Source organism: Elgaria multicarinata, chromosome 16 (assembly GCF_023053635.1).
Source record: "Elgaria multicarinata webbii isolate HBS135686 ecotype San Diego chromosome 16, rElgMul1.1.pri, whole genome shotgun sequence".
Lineage (NCBI taxonomy): Eukaryota > Metazoa > Chordata > Lepidosauria > Squamata > Anguidae > Elgaria > Elgaria multicarinata.
In genome coordinates, this window is record NC_086186.1 from 11,887,969 (window position 1) to 11,908,556 (window position 20,588).

The following is a 20,588-nucleotide window of genomic DNA, read 5'->3' on the forward strand; positions in this document are numbered from 1 at the left end:
TAATGCCAGAGAGCTTCGGCTGTGGGGCGGTATATAAATGTAATAAATAAATAAATAAGTGTTTGCAATCTTTAAGGATGTGTTACAACGCTCGTTGTTGTTGTTGTACTGCAACAGACTCACGCGGCTACCCCTCCGGAAATTGTACCAATAATAAAACGGTGCTCCAGCACCCTTGTCAACAGCAGTCACACCAACAACACTAATAAGTAGTATATTTTTAAATTAGCCTCGGCAACCATTGCCGCCCCGCCCTCCCCGCCAGCGTGCCCCTTCATAAGAGACGGGGATGGCGGGAGGCGGCGATGCTGTGTGAGGGAGGCGCGCGCGCAATGGCGGAGGGGGGTGAAGCGGCGGCAGCAGCGACGGCGGAGGAGGATGTGGTGAGTGAGGCGAGCAGGAGCAGCGCCCGCCATTTCGCGCCCTCTCGCCTCAGCGGCTGGGGCTGGCCAAAGGCCCGAGGTGGCGGGGTACAAGTCAGGGGCGGCTGAGGCTTCTCGGGGAATCCGCTCCGAGATGAGGCAGGCGGGACTCGAGCAGCGGCATCCTTTCGGAGTGTTTACTTGCGGGGGCGAAAGGGCCGTTGACCCGGGAGCTTTCGTTTGGTTTGAGGCCAAAACTAGGGTGACCATCTGAAAAGGAGGACAGGGCTCCTGTATCTTTAACAGGTGTGTTGAAAAGGGAATTTCAGCAGGTGTCATTTGGATATATGGGGAACCTAGGGAAATTCCCTCTTCATCACCACAGTTGAAGCTGCAGGTGCCCTGCCCTCTTTTAAATCTAGTCACTCTAGTATAGCTCCTGCAGCTTTAACTGCTGCGATGGAGGGAATTTCCCCAGGTTCTCCATATATACAAATGACACCTGCTGAAATTCCCTTTTCTATGCAACTATTAAAGATACAGGAGCCCTGTCCTCCTTTTCATAGGGTCACTCTAGCCATAACAGCCGGGGAATGAAGGCCCTATTCGGAGTGGAAGCACATTTGGGGTTCAGCTGGTTACCCACCTACCCCACTCCCGCCCGAAATAATAAAAAAAGATGCCGTGTCATTTTTGGGCCCCAAGTTCAGTAGGTGCAATCTTGTCCAGGCTTACCTGGGTGCAAGTATCAATGGACTCCGTGATGGGACTTACTCTTGAGTAAAAGGATCGAGCTGCAGATTTGCGGTTTGGGGCTCAGCAGAGTAGACCCATTGAAATAATTGGGTTTCAAGTTACTTGTAATTAACTTAAGTCTCATTCATTTAATGGGTCGACTCTGTAGGACTGATAATCTGTGACTTGAATTGGCCAGACACCTGAGGGAGAATACGGATGAGTTAGGATCCTCATGTATTGGTTTTGGATTGAGTGCTGTGTACTTTCTGTTCTGAAAGAGGCTTTGACATAGTTCTGTGTTCATTCTCAAGAGGGAATTGCCAGTAGGATGAATCCCATCTTGTTTCTCCAACCAGATTCTGGAGGATTACTTTATGATGGATGAAGAACCTCTGGATGACAAAACGGCTGAAGAAGATGAAATTGATCTTTACATTAACTTGTCATTTACTTCAGCAGGTAAATAGTTCTTTGAACTCATGTTCTATAGTCCTTTAAAAAAAAAAAGCAGTGGCTTACAATAAAATAGTGTGTTACAACAAAAATATCCAACATTTTGGGGTCTTAAAAACTTCAGATCCCCTTACAGTACCACTCCTTGCACAGTGTTGAAGGCACTTGTATGAAAACATGCCTAAATAGAAAATCAAAAACGTTTGCTGAGTTTGGCTCTGGTAGTACTTCAAAGTTAAGAGTGGGGTCCCCTAAGGAGGTGCTTCTGTTTATTATTTATTTAAACTAGTTTTTAGCCCACTCCTCAACCAAAATAGGTTCCTGGAGCAATCAGTCAGTAAACAAGACAGTCCCTGCCTGCAAGCTTGCAATCTAAAAAGGACAAAAGACCTGAAAAAGAGGTGGTGAGGGAAGATGGAGAAAATTAAGTAGTGTAGGGACCAAAGTGAACATCCTGCAGGACAGTGACCCCCCTGGAAAAGGCCAAATATGGGAGATTCAGGATACAAGTGGGAGCGTTCCGGACCTGTCTTGCAACTTGAACCTGCTTAGTCATTTGTTCTTCTTTGTCCTCAGCAACCTGATAACCATCCATAAAGTCTTAAAATTCAGCAGCAGGGTTGTAAGAAGCAGAGAGAATATGGGAACTGGGACAGCAGCTTCATTGGATTGTGTTTCTTCCACAATGAGGGATTTTTAGATATCTAAGAGTTTGTTGCGTTTCTGGTTGAGCCACAGTGGAATGCAAAATGTATCTGCTCTCTGTTCTAAACCCCTGCTGATCCGGCACCTTGTTTTCCTGCCTGTAAAGCTTACCTGGAAGAGAATGAGGTAAAAACCCTGGTGACCGATCCAGAGGAGGTTCCTACTGGTGAACTTGAGGCGTCAGTGGTGGCAGCTGCTGAGCAAGAGGAGAAATCCAAAGCAGTGGAGGAGGAACAGTCTAAAGTGGCCGAGGTAGAGCCCATGCTAGAAGATGTTTCAGATAATGAAAGCCTTCATGCAGAGCTGCAGCTTGCTTATGATGCTATGGAGGAAGAAGAGGAGGAAGTGGCCATGACTGAACAGGAGGAGGATCATACAAGTGAGGCTGTTGAAGAGCCAAATGTCCTGGGAGACCCAGCAGTCATGAGAGCTGTGCGTGGCCAGCCTACATTGGAGGTAGGCTAGAGTGCAAGGCCTTAATCAGGCTGGCCTGTCTCATTCATTGATTCCGTTATCCCAGCTAGAGCCAGAATGGGGAAGTAGTTAGGGCCAAGGAAGTTGAATCCTATGTCATGAGGCCCTAATCTGGGATAGGGAGCATGTGAGATCTGTTAAGGTGTCTGAAAGCAGGTCTGTGACAGGACTACGAATGGCACATCTGTGTAACCTTGCTTAAACGGCTGTAGATAACACCATTTGAAAAATGAGTGGTGTACTGCCCCAGCCATTGGAATGTGCTTGAATCCTAGGTGCATGAATGGATTTCAAGGGAGCATTTTTCTCTTCTGGAGCTCCTTTTTCCATGCTTCTGTTGCACTTTTTCATCCCTGTAGCTTTGTAAATGGTTGCTTTATAAGCTCTGACTGTTTGTTTCTTTGCTTTACAGAGAGAGGATTCTGCTGTTCTGGACAGTAGAGTTGCTAACAGCCTTACAGATTATCCTACAGACTACTCGGTAAGAGGGCTTCCCCCCACCCCTTCCGATATGCTTTTATTAACAAGCGAAAGATTTGTTGCATCGTTAATGTACAAAGCAAAAACACAATTGCTACCGAAGAACCCTGCAATCTAATGACTATAGGGGGCATAAAAGGCTTGGGGAAATTAGAGGCAACGGTAATATGAGAAATCCATATTGATGTCTTTTGGGGAACGAAGATTAAGAATCCAAAGCTTAACAGAAAATGTGGTCCAGCAGAGACATGAAGGAAGAAAATGCATTGTCTTAAAGTCATTATTGCTGTATTGTGCATTATTTCTTGGATGCCTTCAAGTCTTGCTTCAAGAACAGGGTGGAGGAAAAGTAGAGGAGACATGTAAGAATCAGAGGGCACCTTTTTACTTAAAAGCAAGAGGCTTAAAATGAAGGGAAGGGTTCTAGTTTACTAGTGGCTACTAGTATCGGAGGCAGTAAGCCTATGTACACCGGTTACTGAGGAACATGGGCAGGAGGGCGTTGTTACACCCATGTCCTGCTTGTGGGCTTCCCATGGGCAGCTGGTTGGCCACTGTGTGAATGGAGTGCTGGACTAGATGGACCCTTGGTCTGATCCAGCATTGCTTTTCTTATGTTAAAGGATTGCTTTTCCCAGGAGCCAATTTTTCTGTGGGACTTGCTGTAGTTGGGATAAGAGGCAGCTTAGTATGAAGTTTAAAGACTAGGCAAGCTGTGTGTAATGCTTTAGCCTTAACCAATATCAGATATGCCTGCAGTGGCTAAAGGATTCTTTATGAAATGTCTACTGATCACAGGAGGCTCGGAAAAAATAACAGACTACCCTACAGTTGTCTGGTTGGATGACTTTAAAACATGCATACTTCAGGACCACCACCAACAACAACCATAGTAAAATTCTGTCTGCCTGCTTTTTGTGTCCCTGAGCTTCCTGTATGCATCTGTGAAGCTATTTGTGGCAACTCAAATTTCTATTTTGTGAAGAAAGTCCATTCATTTCCAGGAAGCACGTCAGGAAATAATATTGGAAGTGGCCCAGAGTCCATTCCGCTACTGTCTCTCCAATATACTATAATCCAGATTTAATTGTTCCGTTCATGGTAGCCATTTGCCTGTTTTCTTGTCTTTCAAACTTTGCATTTCCTCTCCTGAACTTTATTGTGAGTCTTTTCAATCCCTTTCAGACAGCATCAAAATCTGGCATGTGGAAATCTACTTTGAGAAGAGTCCCGTCACTATCTATGATGGAGGTAAAGCTCACTCAACACCATTTTTCTGCCCTGATAAGAGAATGATATGCCTCTTTCCCCCGGCTTTACCGCAGATTCACCTAGGGCTGAATCTGATGTAACCTGAAAGTACCCAGAGGTACTTTTGAACCTTTAGTTTCAGAGATGAAGGTCTTAATACTTGTTGACTTCTTCCTGTTCCAAGGGAAGAGCTTGTTGGGGAAAATACGGAAAATTCACCAGTGTGTTTGGCAGGTGTGCTTGTAGTAGCAAACAACGCAGTATGGGTTGTTGGCCCTACCCCTGCGTTTGCAGCATGTGCGGCCGGTTTGCTGCGTCAACAGAACACAGGCTTGGCTCCAGGTTATTTGAAAGACCGTATTCTCCCTTATGAGCTTGCCTGTGCTTTAAGGTCTTCTGGAGAAGCCCTTCTTTCAGTCCCACCATCTTCACAGGCGCGCTTGGTGGGAACACGGGAAGAGGGCCTTCTCGGTGGCTGCTCCAGTGCTCTGGAACTCTCTTCCCAGGGAAACTAGACTGGCTCCCTCCTTGATGGGCTTTCGGAAACAGGCTAAAACTTGTTTGTTCCAGCAGGCCTTTGGAGAGTAATTTGGTCCTCCATCTATGTTAATGACTTGTAATTTTGTTGTGTATTTTAAACTTTTTTTTTTACATTTCTTTTCCTAGGTTTTACAATGTATGTTTTAAACTTTGTAAGGCTGCCTTGAGGCCCAGTATTGGGCAAAAGGTGGGATACAAATAAATATAAATATAATAATAATAATAATAATAATAATAATAATAATAATACAGCGTGGCATGTTATAGGGGCTCTGGGGCTTGTTGTAGGGGTTATGGTGTGGGTAAGAATCAATTTATTGAAGGCAACCAAATACAGGTTTTAGCCAATTACGTAGACAAAAGTTATACACAGAGTATAAAAGTGTGTCATATAAAAAAGAATAGATAAAATGTTATAAAATGTTAAAACATACATGCACATACATGTTAAAATGTTAAAACATACATGCACATACAACTAAAACCTTACATGTTAAAATGTTAAAACATACATGCGCATACAACTAAAACCTTACATGTTAAAACATACATGCGCATACAACTAAAACCTTACATCCCCTGTCACAGCGCATGCAAGGCTCAGGCAACACATGGCAGGGATAATTAGGTAAATGCGGGTTGCATGAGGTGGCTCCCCTCCTGCGGAACTCCCTGCCTCTGGAGGTCAGGCAGGCGCCAACTTTGTCCTCCTTTCGGCACCTCCTGAAAACATCATTATTCCAGGAAGCCTTTCCTTAATGTCCATCCATGAGTCACTGTATTTGCTTGTTTTAAAATCTGTTTTAAGTCTTTTATTCTGTTTTTGTTTTCATTTTATCTTGTACACCGCTCCAAAATTTTCAATGGGGAGCGGTATATAAATATTGTAAATAAATAAATGAGCAGCATGTGCAAAGACAGGGGGAATGACCCATACTGCGCTGTTTCTCCCATTGATTTTGCAGACCCGGCCTTTGTTAAAACAAATAATCTTAATAAATCTGCAGTGCGAGTATTGCAGAAAGCTTGCAACATAACCGCAATTGGGGGGAGGGGGGGGGAATAGGACATCTGCCAAACTAGGTAGACACGAGCTGTCTATCTTCTAGTGTCTTGGATCAGTCATTTCAGAAAACATTCCTTTCCTGCCCCCTGTCCAACCTCTCCCACTCTTGTATTATTTTATTATCAGTTGGGGACACTGTTGCCTACATGCTCCTCCTCCTAATGTTCCTGTTCTTCACCCTTGCTGCCATCTGTTCAAGTAGCTAAATATGTCATTAAAGTTGCATTCTCTTCTCCTAGACTCAACTTGCTGTTAGATCTTGCAGAGAGAGCCTTCTTTTATAACTTTAAGTTATCTCTATGGATTAAAGGGAAGATTGAATAACACCCCTGTGCACCAAAGACTCCGCATCTGTCAGTCAGGGAAGTGGAGGACATTCAACATTTGTTGTGATGCCCTTTATATACATCCCCTAGACAAAAATTTCTTGATTACATTCTTTGCTACCTTTCTAACCGACCTTCCCTTGAGCAAATCTGTATCTTGCTGGCTGGCAATAATGCATTTATTACTGCTCTGGTTGCAAAATTTGCCTTGGCTGCAAGTAAGTTGAGACCACTTACAAGTATTGTAAGATTTTGCCCTTTTGCCCTGGAGATTTTGCCCTTTTTAAATGTGTTGTTCTAGTACCCCACTGCGGAGCTCTTCATTTATGTAAATATGATTTTGTATTTTTATATTCTTGTATTTTTGTTTTTATTTCATTTTAAATCATCTACTTTTAATCCATTTCTGTACAGCCCATCTTTTTACTTGTATTTTATTTTTCTAATTATGTTAAATTGTGATGGCTTCTCGCTTTTAGCAATAAAGATTTCATTCAAATTTTGAGGTGATGAAAGCCACTTTTTCACTACTCCCCACCCCCGGAGTCAATTGTAGTTAGTCTCCAGCTAATATCTGTCCCTAATTCTGTCTGCCTGTCCGTCCCTATCCATCTCAAAGGATATTGAACTGTTCTTTAATTCCTAAGCTTGACGTTTCCTCTCTTTCTTGGAAGCATCTAGTAAATTCTTTCCTAATTGTTTTTAGGCTGGGAGCTGCCATTTAAGCCATACACGTTCTCTGTTAAGTAGGGCACTCCGGAATGACAAAAGCCAAAATGCTTTACCTGTGAGGAGACGGCCCCTCTGCTCTCTTGGTTGAAACAGTGTCACTGAAATCCGGCCCGGAAGGCTATAGGCTAGCTTTGGATCATAAACAGAGTGCAAACCAGAAACGTACCAAAAGGAGGAATTTCTTTGTTTACTAGGAGATGAAATGGATTCTATCATAATATCCATGAGTACAATCATATTCGATACTGAGTATTATTTTCCTGTTACACCTCAGGCATTGGAGAGAGCTTCCATGTCCCGAGTCGACCTAGATTTCCTGACCTCGCCAGTGCGGACAAGCTATCTAGATTCCTTGGCTCTTGACCGTCCAGCTTTTCGTGGAAGAACCATCAAGCCTTCTTCTCAGCGCTTCACACGTCAGGTGAACTCACACCACCACCACTACCTCAACTTCATTTTTTCCTCACGCTCCAAATCTTGCTGTCTTTGCTTAGTGCTACACAGGGCTGGTTCCTCATTGCTTCTGTTAGGATGGCAGGGCAGTTATTGAGCTTACGCATTCTAGAGTGACAATTCTATACACTGTCATGCAATTGCAATAGGCACATTCCTGCTTTCGTGGGCTGGATGCTTGTGTTTCTATCACCTCTGCTGCTATTTTAACTATCCTCTTCTGTCTCTCAGCAGTCTACCATGACACCTGGCTCTGTAAGATCACCTTACCCATTCACTCCACCCCGCAGGACACGCCGTATGTTTGGCCTTAATCAGGTAACGCATTGTATAATGTGTAGTTTGCCCCATTTCTCGTGTCCTTTTTCCTGTTTAGATTTCCTTCTAAAATAAAATTGAGTTTTGCACAACCAAAGGTACAGGATTTCAGTTAGTATTTTCATCCAGTGAAATACACAATCCCTTAGCCAAATGCCTTTCTAAACTGCCTGGCTCCAAACATTTCTTTGCTTCAAACCACATCAAGGAGGTTCAAAATGAAGTTGGCACCACGTTACTTGAGCTCTGGCCACTTAGGGCAGAGGTATGCTGTACCTGGGCACCATGGAAGGACTTGAATTTCCTAGGAGACGAGTCCCACCTTTCTTCACATACAATGCTTCAGTATTGACAAAGGGTATCTGCTTCCCTTGCACAGCAGGTGATGATTAGTTGACAAGTCTTCAGGCTGTAAAAGGAAGGGTAGTGAAAGCCAGTTGTGGGAGGTGTTGGGAGATTCTGGGGCTTGTAGTCAAACATACCTGGATAGCACCAGGTTAGGGAAGGGGGGGCTTAAAGCTTTAATGTCTATAGAAGAGAGTGCCTGCCTCATAACAAGATTAATACTTCAGATGTGGGGTGTGATTTTAAAAGTCTGAATCCACAAAGTGCTTTCTGAGTGTGATAGGGTAGGGGAAACTGAATATATATACCGAGAGAGATCGAGAGATCGCTTAGAACACAGATCTATGTATTTTTGCCTTAAAGCATGGAGCTGACCAGGTTTAAACTGACGAAATCTTAGAAGTCCAGGCAATTTACACTTTTGTTTTGGATGATATCATGTAAGATAATTCCTCCGTCCCAGGATGCAGAGGGGAAATTGGCCGTGGAGGGCTAGGGTGCCCCCAGGTGGCTCTAAGGATTATAGCTGCCTCTTGAGAACGCGTGAAGCTGCTACAGTGGTGTATTTGTGGCATTTTCTTAAAAATCTTCCCTGGTTCAGTCATTTGAGCATCTACTATTAGGGGGATTCTGACACAGTGACCCAGAAAATGCTTGCCTAGGCCAGGGAGTGGGCACGTGTTTAGTATTGCAGACTAAAAAAACTAGCAACCACCTTCACTCAAAGTAACTACAGCTAGCTGGCAACACTACTTCTAAGGTGTGGTGGGCATGCTCCTTCTCAACTGTCTAAGGAAGAGAATCTGTCATCAGCCTGCATTGGCAAAGACTGTCTCCAGTCTGTAAGTTGTGGGGGGAAAGATGCTTCCTTCTGCTAGTAAACTGTTGTGGCCTTTAGTCTTGTTCCTTCCCAAAGAGCTTTAAAGAGAAGCTGAACTGGTAAATATTCTCTGGTTATCACTCTGATTTCCCCTGTCCCCCAGTGGATCTGATTAAGAACTTAATATCTGGGGAGGATGGGCAAGCTAATCTATTTTCTCTCTCTTTTGGTTCAGACTTCGAGCTGTGCTTCTCCACCTCCTTTTAGATCCATGTTTTCAAATGTCAATAGCCCAACCTGGCCTTTGACTCATGCGCTTGACTCTCCACCTTTCAGTCCATCAACCAACAGCCAGCAGAAGTTCAGGTACAGAAGGGGTGGGAGGGAGGGATCAGCTCATATTGGCTGGTAACCAGAGGTTAAGGTACTGGGAGCAGTGACTTGATATAACAGCCCTCTCTTGATACACTGCGCTCAACATCTAAGGTCCTCCTCTGAGTGCCTACTCTGAGGGAAACTCGGAGGATGGCAACAGGGGAGAGGGCCTTTTCAGTGGTGGCCCCCCAATTGTGGAATGATCTCCCCGATGGGGCTTGCCTGGCGCCAACATTATTACCTTTTTGGCGCCAGGTCAAGACTTTTCTCCCAGGCATTTAACAGCATTTAACATATGCTAAGTTTGTTTGTTTTTAATGGCCCCCAGAACTGTTGTTGTTTAAATGGATACTGTTTTTTTATACTGTTTTTATATTTTTGATGGTTTTAAATTTTGTATACTTTTTTAACGTTCACTTTTTTAACTTTTGTAAACCGCCCAGAGAGCTTCGGCTATGGGGCGGTATATAAATTTAAATAAATAAATAAATAAATAAATAACATCCCACCCACTAAACTGTAATTCTGTCTGACAATGCTGATCTACAATCTCTGTTGGCTGGGTGTTCTTTTTCAGTGCTGTTTGATGTTACTGGCAGAAACCCCTTTTGTGTGCACTGCGATGTGCAATACGGCCTTCTTCTGCTGTGTCATAAACCTCAATATACCTGCTTAACTCTTACGCTTTCCTTAGTCCTTTGTTATCTGCTCAGGGTCAAACTACATGAAACATTAAATGTGTAGTGTATAGCTGCTGGCCTTCTTTGTTTTTTACTCACAAATAAGCAAGTGGGACCCTGATCCAGATTGGGACCACTGTGTGTGAGTAGAGGAAGTTTAAGCCTCCCTCCATCCGCTTGCTTTCTGAAATTTCTTCCCCACCCTCCACCTCCAGCAGGGGCTAAAATAAGAGCGGGAAAAACTCCATTGGCACCAACTGAAGCTCTTTCAGCCCCAGCATGGAAGGCAACTGATGGGCAAGGGGAACAAGTGACTGGAGATGGAAAGTTTATATCCCCCCCAACCTCTATGCAGTGCTGCTGATCTGGAATAGGGCCCTGCCACGACACAGGCTCTGAACACCAGACCCGGCCGCGGCTACTCCCTGCTCAAGCCAAGCACCACCGCTTGATACGCCTGAGGCAAGGGATGAAAACCACCTTCCTCCAAACTATGTGGAGAAAGGGGTTAAATGGAGAAGGATTTCAAGATATAAAATAAAACACTGTGAGTTATATGTGCTGAGGTGAATTATTGCCAGAGTGGGTGCTAAATGTGTAAACTTCAGATGATAAATGCCAAACAGACACGTGGGATTTTTGTGGTAGTTAAAAACAAAATAATTAAAATTTATTTTTAAAAGTTCACAAGCTTTGTTTCAAATAAAACATTTAAAAACCTTTTTGAAACCTTTCATCCAATCCTTTCACTCATTCACATAACGGTTTCCTTTCTCTCACACAATCACTCTTGAGCTTTCTTTATTATCTGTATTGATTAATATACATCAACTATGGGAACACCACACTCCAAAGACACCACTCTCTACCCTGAACCTCAAATTTCCCAGAACTTAAGTACTCTAAACACAGAGAGCACTAAAGACTTTAAGAGGACCTAACAAGTCCCCCACAATCCCCTCCGTCATTCCTTTATATATCACACCTCCCCCTCCCAAGACATTCTAACTCCGCCCACTCAGGCCAACATTCTAAACTCACCACAGACTTACAAACTGCAGACATACATTTGGCAACTGACTTGTGGGGTATAACGCCACAGGCCCCACATACTTACTTGTGAGTAAAACACAGAGCGCTTTGTTCTGTATTTGACACATTGTATAGCTTGGCCCTCCTTTTTCTGGAAGGCATAGGAGTTGGGTCCCACTGCCTCATTTTAGCCTCTTGTTCCTTCACAGCTTGCCCAGTGCCATGACACAGCTGCACCCTCTGCATCAACGGATCCTGAAGCAAAGACGGCCAGGGCAAGAAAGGAGGTCAGTGGTGAAGGCAACAAGGGAGAGGGCCTTTCCAGTGGTGGCCCCCCAATTATGGAATGATCTCCCCCGATGAGGCTCGCCTGGCGCCAACATTGTTATCTTTTCGGCGCCAGGTCAAGACTTTTCTCTTCTCCCAGGCGTTTAACAGCATTTAACAACATATGCTAAGTTTTGGGGGTTTTTTAATGGACCCCAGAACTGTTGTTGTTTGAATGGATACTGTTGTTTTTATATTTTTGATGGTTTTAAATTTTGTATACTTTTTTAATGTTCACTGTTTTTAACTTTTGTAAACCGCCCAGAGAGCTTCGGCTATGGGGCTGTATATAAATTTAATAAATAAATTTGCACGTGGCTAGGATACATGAATAGAAGGCTTAGCATCTTTATGCCACAGAACCGCTGTGTGGTGGATTAAAGCACCAAAATTATTTTAAGACCTTAAAATAAAATTTGGGCTAGCAGACCTTCTGAATTGTTGATGATATTCAAGTACAGTCCTGTTACCACCACCACCACCCAAGTGTGTGGGGGGGAAACCTACTTGAAACACTTGAGTATGCCCCAGCTCATTACACGAAACTGAGTTCATACCACCCCCAAGTCTGCAGCCCTGTGTGAAGTGTGTGGCTTGGATCAGTGGAAGCAGTAGATTGCTCTGGCACATTCCTTAGCCCATATCCCTGCTTACCTCAAAGAATTCGCTGTATGGTGCCCCTGCCTCTAGAGTTGGATCCCTATGCTGCGCTCATGACGTTGGTGGAAAAAGACTGGGTGATAAAGGTGCAAATGTTGCAGCTGCAGAGCGAAAACCCCCACCAAGATGACTATTATTACCAGGTGAGTGCAGGAAAAAGCAATAATTCCTTTCGAGTCCATAGCCCTAGAAAAATGTATGGGAGGGGGATTTGGTGTGGCAGGTGCAAGGTGTTGGCTTGGGCCAGTTCTGTCACTTCTAACTACAGGCTAGTTCTTGGAGTAATGCGTGGTGGCATGCATTCCCGTGATGTACCCTCAACCCCCTTGTTAGACCTTCTGACGAGCCTTCTCCAACCTGGTGCTCCCCAGATGTTTTGGACTACAACCCGCAGCATCTCTGACCTTTAACCATGCTGGTTGGAGCTGATGAGTTGAAGTTCAAAACATCTGGTTGGAGAAGGCTGCCTTGGGCCCTGTCAGGTTGCCCAGGAAAGCTGAGAATAGGGCTCCATAAGTAAGAATGGGGCATAAATCCATAAGGCATAAATTGGCCGCTGTCTGGGCAGGATGGCTCTCGGGCAACCGCCATCTGGCAGTTGTTGAAGATGAGTTGATAGCTGTGGCAGGCTTGGGGCCATGGTCACTGAGCAGTAGATAGAGCAGTAATGGATGTGCTGGATGCTTGCCCTTCCTTCAGCAGTGATCTGTCCTATCCTGCCCCCAGGAGTATTATCGTAAGCTGGAGCATAAACAAGCAGAGAAAGGGCTTCTTGGAGGGTCCAAGCCTGAAGTTCCCAAGCTAGTCACACCGTATATCCAGAAAGTGGAGACCTATGAATCTGGTAAGCGACTTGCAGGAAGGGGGTTCTTCCTAGGGATAGAGATGCTGGATGCGTCTTGACAATGACTTCCCTCTTCCAGTGGTGCGGATTCCAGGCTCCTTGGGACAGGTGGCAGTATCCACGTGCCACAGTCCCCGCAGGGCGATTGATGCTGTGCACCACATCTCAGTGGAGCAGGTATGTACCATTTCTTTTCCCCAGACTTGACCCGGAGTAAGAGGGACTAGCTTAGCTGGTGCATGTCTGTGTGTAATTGATTGTAAATATGCTATGTGGGTGGACAATGACCGTGTTCAGAAGACATATTAAGCCATGGTGGTTAAGCATTTTGAGCTAAACATTATGGCTTAGAGTGTCATGGGAACCATTCCTGACCATGGTGGCTACATAACCATGCTCACTAACCATTTGCTGCAAAGGGGTTAGTAGCCTAACCATGGCTTAGAGGGTTGTCTGAACAGGCCCAATATATCCTATTAAGTTTTTCTTATTCACCCCACCCCTATCAGACATGTGGAATTCTAACTTGCACTTGATTTTATGCTTCTGCATGCTGGAAACTGCCCTGCAAAGTCCGCTGAACTCTGGCATAACATCCAAGGATGCTAAGCTGATGACCTCAATGCTCGTTGTGAATTAAAACTTTATTCCCCCCCCCCTTTGTCTTTGAAGGTTGTAGGGAATCAGCGACTACAAATACTATATCAGATTGAGAAGGTGAGTTACCGGGTGTTGCTGCTCTCTCAAATGAGCAAGTTTACCTGACTATCAGGAGGCTTGGATGTAATTCTTACCTTCTATCTGCCCCTCTAGTGTCCCTAACAAAAGTAAAAATAAAAAATCAATACACCGTCGCCGCACTGTAACTTTGGGTGTGAGGTGTTTATGCGTATGTGCATGAGTAAATTTACTGAGCTGATGTTTCACAATGTGTAGCCCTCAGTGCTAACACCAATTCTTAATATGGATTTGGCCATATTAAGAATAGGGGGTCCATCCTTCCCCCAAACTGATGCACGTCCATCGTTCCCAGACTGTAGTGCTTTTGTGGCACTGTTGGTCATAGACAAGATTGGGAGACTGTGGAAAGTAGAGACATGGATTTCTCCATTAAATCCTTGGACCTGGAGGTAAGGAAACACTAACTGCTGCCTTGCCTCTGTCCTGAAACGAATTGAAAATGGAAGAAAATGGGAGACATAACAAGAGCTAGGTTTCTGAGGAGGTAGTAGTCAGGCTATACACCAGACATGTTTTAAGTTTGGCTGACGGCTCAACAGCTGTTTTTAGATGTATGCTGTCTTTGTGTCTGCTTTTATGGTCTCATATTTCGTATAACATTTTTAGTGTTTTAATCTTTTGTAAACCACTCAGAGAGCTTCAGTTATGGGGCAGTGTAGAAATAATAATAACAATATAATAATAATAATAATAATAATAATAATAATAATAATAATAATAATAATAGCAGTCATACTTAAAATATGCTCAATTGTCAGGAAATTCCTGACTCAGCAAAACACAGCATGACTTGGCAAAGTCTGTCATGTCCGTCTATTTTATTTATTTATTTATTTATTTATCATACTTATACCCCGCTCCTCAGCCAAAAAAGGCTCTCGGAGCGGCTTACACTTAGCAAAAAAGACAGTCCCTGCCCTCAGGCTTACAATCTAATAAAGACATGACACACAAGGAAAAGGAGTCAAGGAGGGAGGGAGGGAGGAGAGAGAAAGAAAGAGAGAGAGAGAGAGAGAGTCCAGCAGGAGCAGGCCCCGATGTTACTTCTGGCTGCTCCTGTCCCCTCAGTCTTTCTTCTTCCCCACAGGGCCAAGATGGCAGTTTGCCCTGTGGGGAGGGGAAGAGTCCAGCAGGAGCAGGCCCCGATGTTACTTCTGCCTGCTCCTGTCCCCTCCGTCCTTCTTCTTCCCCACAGGGCCAAGATGGCAGTTTGCCCTGGGGGGGGGGGGAAGAGTCCAGCAGGAGCAGGCCCCGATGTTACTTCTGGCTGCTCCTGTCCCCTTGGTCTTTCTTCTTCCTCACAGGGCCAACATGGCAGTTTGTCCTTTTTCTAGAAAAACCGCCATCAGTGAGAAGAAATTAATAATAATAATAATAATAATAATAATAATAATAATAATGCAATACCATAATACAACACCAAAAAGCATGGTGGGCTAAAAGGCTACCTTGTAAAGCCACAATTCTTGACTTACCTTCTCTATGTGCTCCTGAGACAGATGTACCTATGGCTACTTGATATGGAGGACACTCAGCGGAAGCTGGACCTATCCTCAGAAGAGCAGCATCCCCACTTCTGTGAGAAGCTTGCCCAGGAGGTGGAGTGCATCTGTCACACTCTGCGAATTGAAGAGCATAACAGTGAAGAGTGAGTCCAGGGAATATTTGTGGCAGTGACAGTCAATGTGGGTTGGGCCAGGAAACTTGCCTGCTGAGTTACGCCTGTCCATCGAGCTAGCTGCCTGGCTTGGAATTGAGAGCTCCATCACACCAGGCTGATAGTGTGCTTTCACGGCAAGTTTCATGCATAACGCCTGCCTTTTAGTCTGCTATCGTGGTGAAGGACTTGGATGACGTCGACTATGTCCTGCTGTGATTGCGGTTCTTCTCCGCCCTCTTTGCGACGTATTTTGCCCCTCGGAAAGTGCGATTCTTCTTGAACTCCAAGCAGCCACTGGGGGTGCAGAAGGCTGACGAGGAGCAGAGACGCCTCCCTCGGCAGCCCCCAAGCGAGCGCCGCAGAGCCCAGCCCTCCAGGGGTGCATGCCGGAGCAGGGCGGAGACGCGGAGACTGGTGTGATGGAGCTCAACAACAACAGCTTCCATACACTATGGGATAATTCGAGGGAAATCCAGGATAAATGGGTAGGTGTGATGGAGCTTTTAATCAGCAGCCTGTCAACCTTACCCTTGGGTCCAACCTGCCCCACCACTCTCTAGTGGAAGAGACAACAGATATTTGGCTCTCTGAAACTATTCCAGGTGATTGATTCAGCCCAGGCAGCAATAGGTAGGTCATGACTGTTCGCCTTTTGAGCTTTGAATGTGTTTGGCCCCTTTTTCCTTCTAGCCGTCTATGCTGCTTTGACACCGAGATGTGCTTGGATCAGTTGGTCTTTTCTTCCAGGGAAGCGAAAGACGAGTTCCTACAGATCCTGCTGGTGGGGAAAGGGAAGAGGCTGGTGGCCCGTCTGTTGCCGCACCTGTCGCAGGACCAGGCCAAGCAGGTCCTCGTCACCATTACACAGCACCTACCTCTTCTTATTAAGAAGGACATGCTGGATGAGGTATCCGCCCTTCATATCCAACCTCTCCTTAAACAATTGGCAAAAGAAAGTGCCGCCACAAGTCTGGACAGACTTTGACTTGAGGTTTCCATGACAACCTGGCTTTTGGGGTGCCCCTAGCGGTGCTTGTGTTCTCAGCTCTGTAGATTGGAGCAAATTTTGACATCTACTTATGTCACATAACTTTAGTCTACTGTTTTTATAACTCTGACAATCATGGGAAGGAGCAGGCGTCAAAGATTTCCTCTCTAACCTCTGGAAAACATATTCGGCCACCCCTCTGCCTTCAGAGACTTTGTGAGGCATTTCTCACGCCCTGCAAGCCTGCCCTTTTGCAGCTGGACCGGGCATGTCTTTAACTGAACCTGAGGTTCTTAGTAATGGAACCTTTGCAAAGACCTATGACTCCAAAGGGTCCTATGAATAAGGATTGTTTGTTTGGATTCTATGGTACCCCTATTCCGTAAACGAGATTTAGTAATCTGGTGTGAAAGGCAAGAGAGCTTGATTTAACTTTTATCCCCTCACCTTACCTCTTCCATGTCCTCTGGGCTTGGCAGATGCTGCCCGTTCTCTACAATCCGCTGAGTGATGTCATCGAGCAGTTGACCTTTGGTGAGATGGTTGACATCCTACAAGAGCTAACCAGACTTCAACCAGAGTCAGTCAAGCAATCACTGGCGATGGTATTCGGGAACAAGGTGTGCTGGAGACAAGGTTTCAGAGTTTCCTACTGGGGTGCATTTTGTGGCACAGCTAAGAATCCAGATCCGAATGGGGACGGAAGGGAACTGCTTTGTGACTGATAATGTGCAACACAGCAATGGTACAATTCAGACTCTCCCACTCCCAGCCTCATATTGAGAGAGCTGAGTCTTGGTGCTTGTGGCGTTACCCACATTTCTATTCCCTTAGGTATGTCTGGATGAGTATATCTAGAGAGTATGGAATGTTGGACTGAGTGGGTGTGCTGGTGATGCTGTGGAAATGGGGGGAAGGAGTATACAGAGTGGCCCAAAAGTAGGTGTGCCGTACCTCCCATCAACATTCTAAACAACTGTATACCTACTTTTGGGCCACCTGGTATATCTGGGGGAGCTGAGTGGTTCTGGTTGTTCGGTTGGTGGTTGGGATTTGGAGGGTAGATGTGTTTCGCTGTGTGTGTTCTTGTCAGGAGTTGTGTGAGGAGTGAGTGGAAATAAGATCCTAGGGACTAAGGATTGTTATTATTGGAATTGTTATTACTAGAATTCTTAAGAATTGGCAGGATTTGAATAGAATTTGAAGGAACTAATAACTGTAAACAACAATAAACATTTTCTTTGTTTTGCTACCGCAAAACCACGTGTCAATTTGGCTGTATCTCCTGCTCTATTGGTTTATAAATAAACACACTACATTAAACTTTCAGCCCGCTATATTCACAGAAAAGCCTTGTCCAAACCTTCTTACCTTTTCCCTCTGCTATATGGGAAAGGTTATGGGTTTCTTTTTACCCCTTCCTCAGGTATTTAAGTGGTGGTGCTTAGACTGAGGGAGGTGTGCGCGTCAAAGCCTGGTGAGGGAGGTGGTGGAGTCGCAGTGCTGCTGTCCCTTTATTAATGTTTCTTGCCTTCCTTTTTCTCTTCTCTCCTCTCCCCCTCAACCTCAAGTTTGCCATCTCGCTCCTATACCTCCTGTTGAGCCACGGTGAGAGATGTCTCTCTTCTGGCCTGCCCCTGAAGCCCCATAATGGAGGCTTTGAAAAATGGTGAGGTTGCATCTGCAAGCACAGCGATCTGGCATGATTTGGCCCAGTAGATATCAGGCTGCTGCTTACGGTTGTACCTTCACCCCTTTTCCTAGGGTGGATACAGTACTCCTCGTTGCTCGGGAACTGTCTCAAGTGCCCAAGACTTCCATGGTGGAGCCTCTTCACCTCCCCAGCAACCTGCTATTTCTCTTCTGCCGCTATGTGGACAAAGACACAGTGAACCACTTAGATGTCAAGATGGAGTAAGTATTGGGCATGAGCAGAGAGCAGGTATATTGGTGGGTGGGAGTGAACCACATGGACAGAAAAAAATGCTTGTAAGAGTTTAACGTGGTAGAAGATGACTGTAGGTCTCCTCTGCAGGTTTGATTCCTTACACCCCCATGAGCAAATAGGATATTTGTTGGGTGTATGTATGTCTCCACGCAAGTATCTATCTGTTTTTCAGCTACTTGTTGATTTTCCCTCTTTAGTTGAATGGAAGCAGGGGAAAGTGATTAGATAACTCTGGCTCAAATACTTCTATTTAATGACCATTCATGGTATGCTTTCTATGCATGCACCGTCACTTGCGAATCAGTGCTCCAGTTATAAGCTACTTTGCAATAGGGAACATGGGAGATAGGGTAATGTTAAGATGACCAGCAATTTGTGTATTGCATACTATGCAAGGATAATTGCGAAAGAGCCATTTCCTGTTCTGGTAGTAAAATGTATTTGATAATGGTGCATTTAGATATCTGTTCACTGACAGTACTCTACAGCAGCTGGTGCTCTGCGGGATGGAGTTGACCACTGATGCGAACCTGCTTCTTTTCAATTCCTGGCTTGCTTTTATTTTGCAGGTGATCCCTTCTGCCTTCACAAGCTACTGTAGCGCTTGAAATCTGCTCTTTGCCTGCAGTGTGGAGTTCCGGAGGTGAAGTTGGTCTCCATCATGAAAGCTGGATGCAGCCTAGAGTATTGTGGCTGTTTCAAACTAGGATACTACACAAATTCTGTTCAGTTTTTTGTTAGTTTTGGGTTATTTGGGTTTTTAAGTACTTCGTTCTAATTGTAACGATCTAGTGCTGGCACTAGAGCCCACACCAAATAGACTTACTCAGCCTGAATGAGTGGACATAGGCTGGCCTGTACAGTGAACACTAGAAGCATGTGATGTCAGGAGAACTTTTTTTGGTAAGATTTTGTGTACAGCACTTGAATAAAACAAAAGCAACTAAAACTAGCTTGAAATTTATTTAAGTACTGCCTTATTTGCTAAAAGCCATCAAGGCAATATACTGTAAAGCAATAAAACCAAAATCTTGATATTGGAGGAATGGGTGCATAGTCAACCAGGACATGGTGCACTCTGGGTTGTTATTCAAAGTGTTCAGAGGAGGGCAACCAGGATGATCAGGGGTCTGGAAACAAATCCCTATGAAGAGAGACTGAAACAACTGGGCATGTTTAGCCTGGAGAAGAGTACATTGAGTGTACTCTTCAAATACTTGAAAGGTTGTCACACAGAGGAGGGCCAGGATCTCTTCTCGATCCTCCCAGAGTGCAGGACACGAAATAACGGGCTGAAGTTACAGGAAGCCAGATTCCGGCTGGACCTCAGGAAAAACTTCCTGACTGTTAGAGCAATACGACAATGGAACCAGCTACCTAGGGAGTTTGTGGGCTCTCCCATACTAGAAGTATTCGAGGCAGCTGGACAACCATCTGTCAGGGATGCTTTAGGGTGGATTCCTGCATTGAGCAGGGGGTTGGACTCAATGGCCTTATAGGCCCCTTCCAACTCTACAGTTCTTTGATTCTATGACCCTTGAAGACAACTGAATGGCTGTCAACGAACAGAAGGCTGTGGTTGCATTAGCAAAACACAATAGGGGTGCTTGGCACTCAACCACAAAAACTTACTTATGAAGTGAAAATTAAGCAAATTGTATTACTACTGTGGGTGATATTTACAAAGATCATACATATGCTGTTTGTAATTAGGTGTACAAGACATGTCTTCTGCTGATACAGAGCCTTTAACACCTCAAAACAAATCCGACAGGGCTAGAAGCCTCCAATATATAAATAAATCCAAAAACAATAAAAAACATGTTTTGCAAAAATAATATAGAATAGTATCAGCAATTAATTATCAGTGACAGAATTTTACAAAACAGCATGTGGAAATTGTTTTTTTAGTTAGAGCACAATCTTGTACCGCCCAACACATTCACTGTTCTAGGCGTCTGGATAAAATACAAAAATTGTTTTTGATTTTTTTTTGGATTTATTTATATATTGGAGGCTTCTAGCCCTGTTGGATTTGTTTTGAGGTGTTAAAGGCTCTGTATCAGCAAGAAGGCTTATATCTTTTTGTACACTTGATTACAAACAGCATATATATGAACGTTGTAAATATCACCCACAGTAGTAATACAATTTGCTTCATTTTCACTTCATATGTAAGTTTTTGTGGTTGAGTGCCAAGCACCCCTATTGTGTTTTGCTATCCGGTGTCTTCAGGTCTGTGTAGACAAAATACTAAACATAATGCTTGA

At 44.5% G+C, this 20,588-nt stretch overlaps 1 protein-coding gene across 5 annotated transcripts; it reads left to right on the forward strand.

Moving 5' to 3' along the window:
* Positions 1–316: 316 nt before the first annotated feature.
* PATL2 (PAT1 homolog 2) lies at positions 317–19,267 on the forward strand. 5 transcript variants are annotated; one of them, XM_063142413.1, is made up of 19 exons: positions 323–383; positions 1,457–1,559; positions 2,365–2,714; positions 3,145–3,213; positions 4,398–4,463; positions 7,402–7,548; positions 7,812–7,898; positions 9,299–9,429; positions 11,360–11,437; positions 12,139–12,280; positions 12,864–12,981; positions 13,061–13,158; positions 13,654–13,698; positions 15,222–15,370; positions 16,073–16,289; positions 16,850–16,990; positions 17,942–18,039; positions 18,135–18,284; positions 18,888–19,267. In XM_063142413.1, exons 1-19 carry the CDS (start codon positions 333–335, stop codon positions 18,889–18,891), a joined length of 2,244 nt encoding a protein of 747 aa, XP_062998483.1. In that variant the 5' UTR covers positions 323–332; the 3' UTR covers positions 18,892–19,267. The 5 variants fall into 5 exon arrangements, with proteins under 5 accessions (XP_062998487.1, XP_062998483.1, XP_062998485.1 ...); XM_063142415.1 differs by having other exon boundaries at positions 16,130–16,289; XM_063142414.1 differs by having other exon boundaries at positions 7,815–7,898.
* The last annotated feature ends 1,321 nt before the right edge of the window (positions 19,268–20,588 follow it).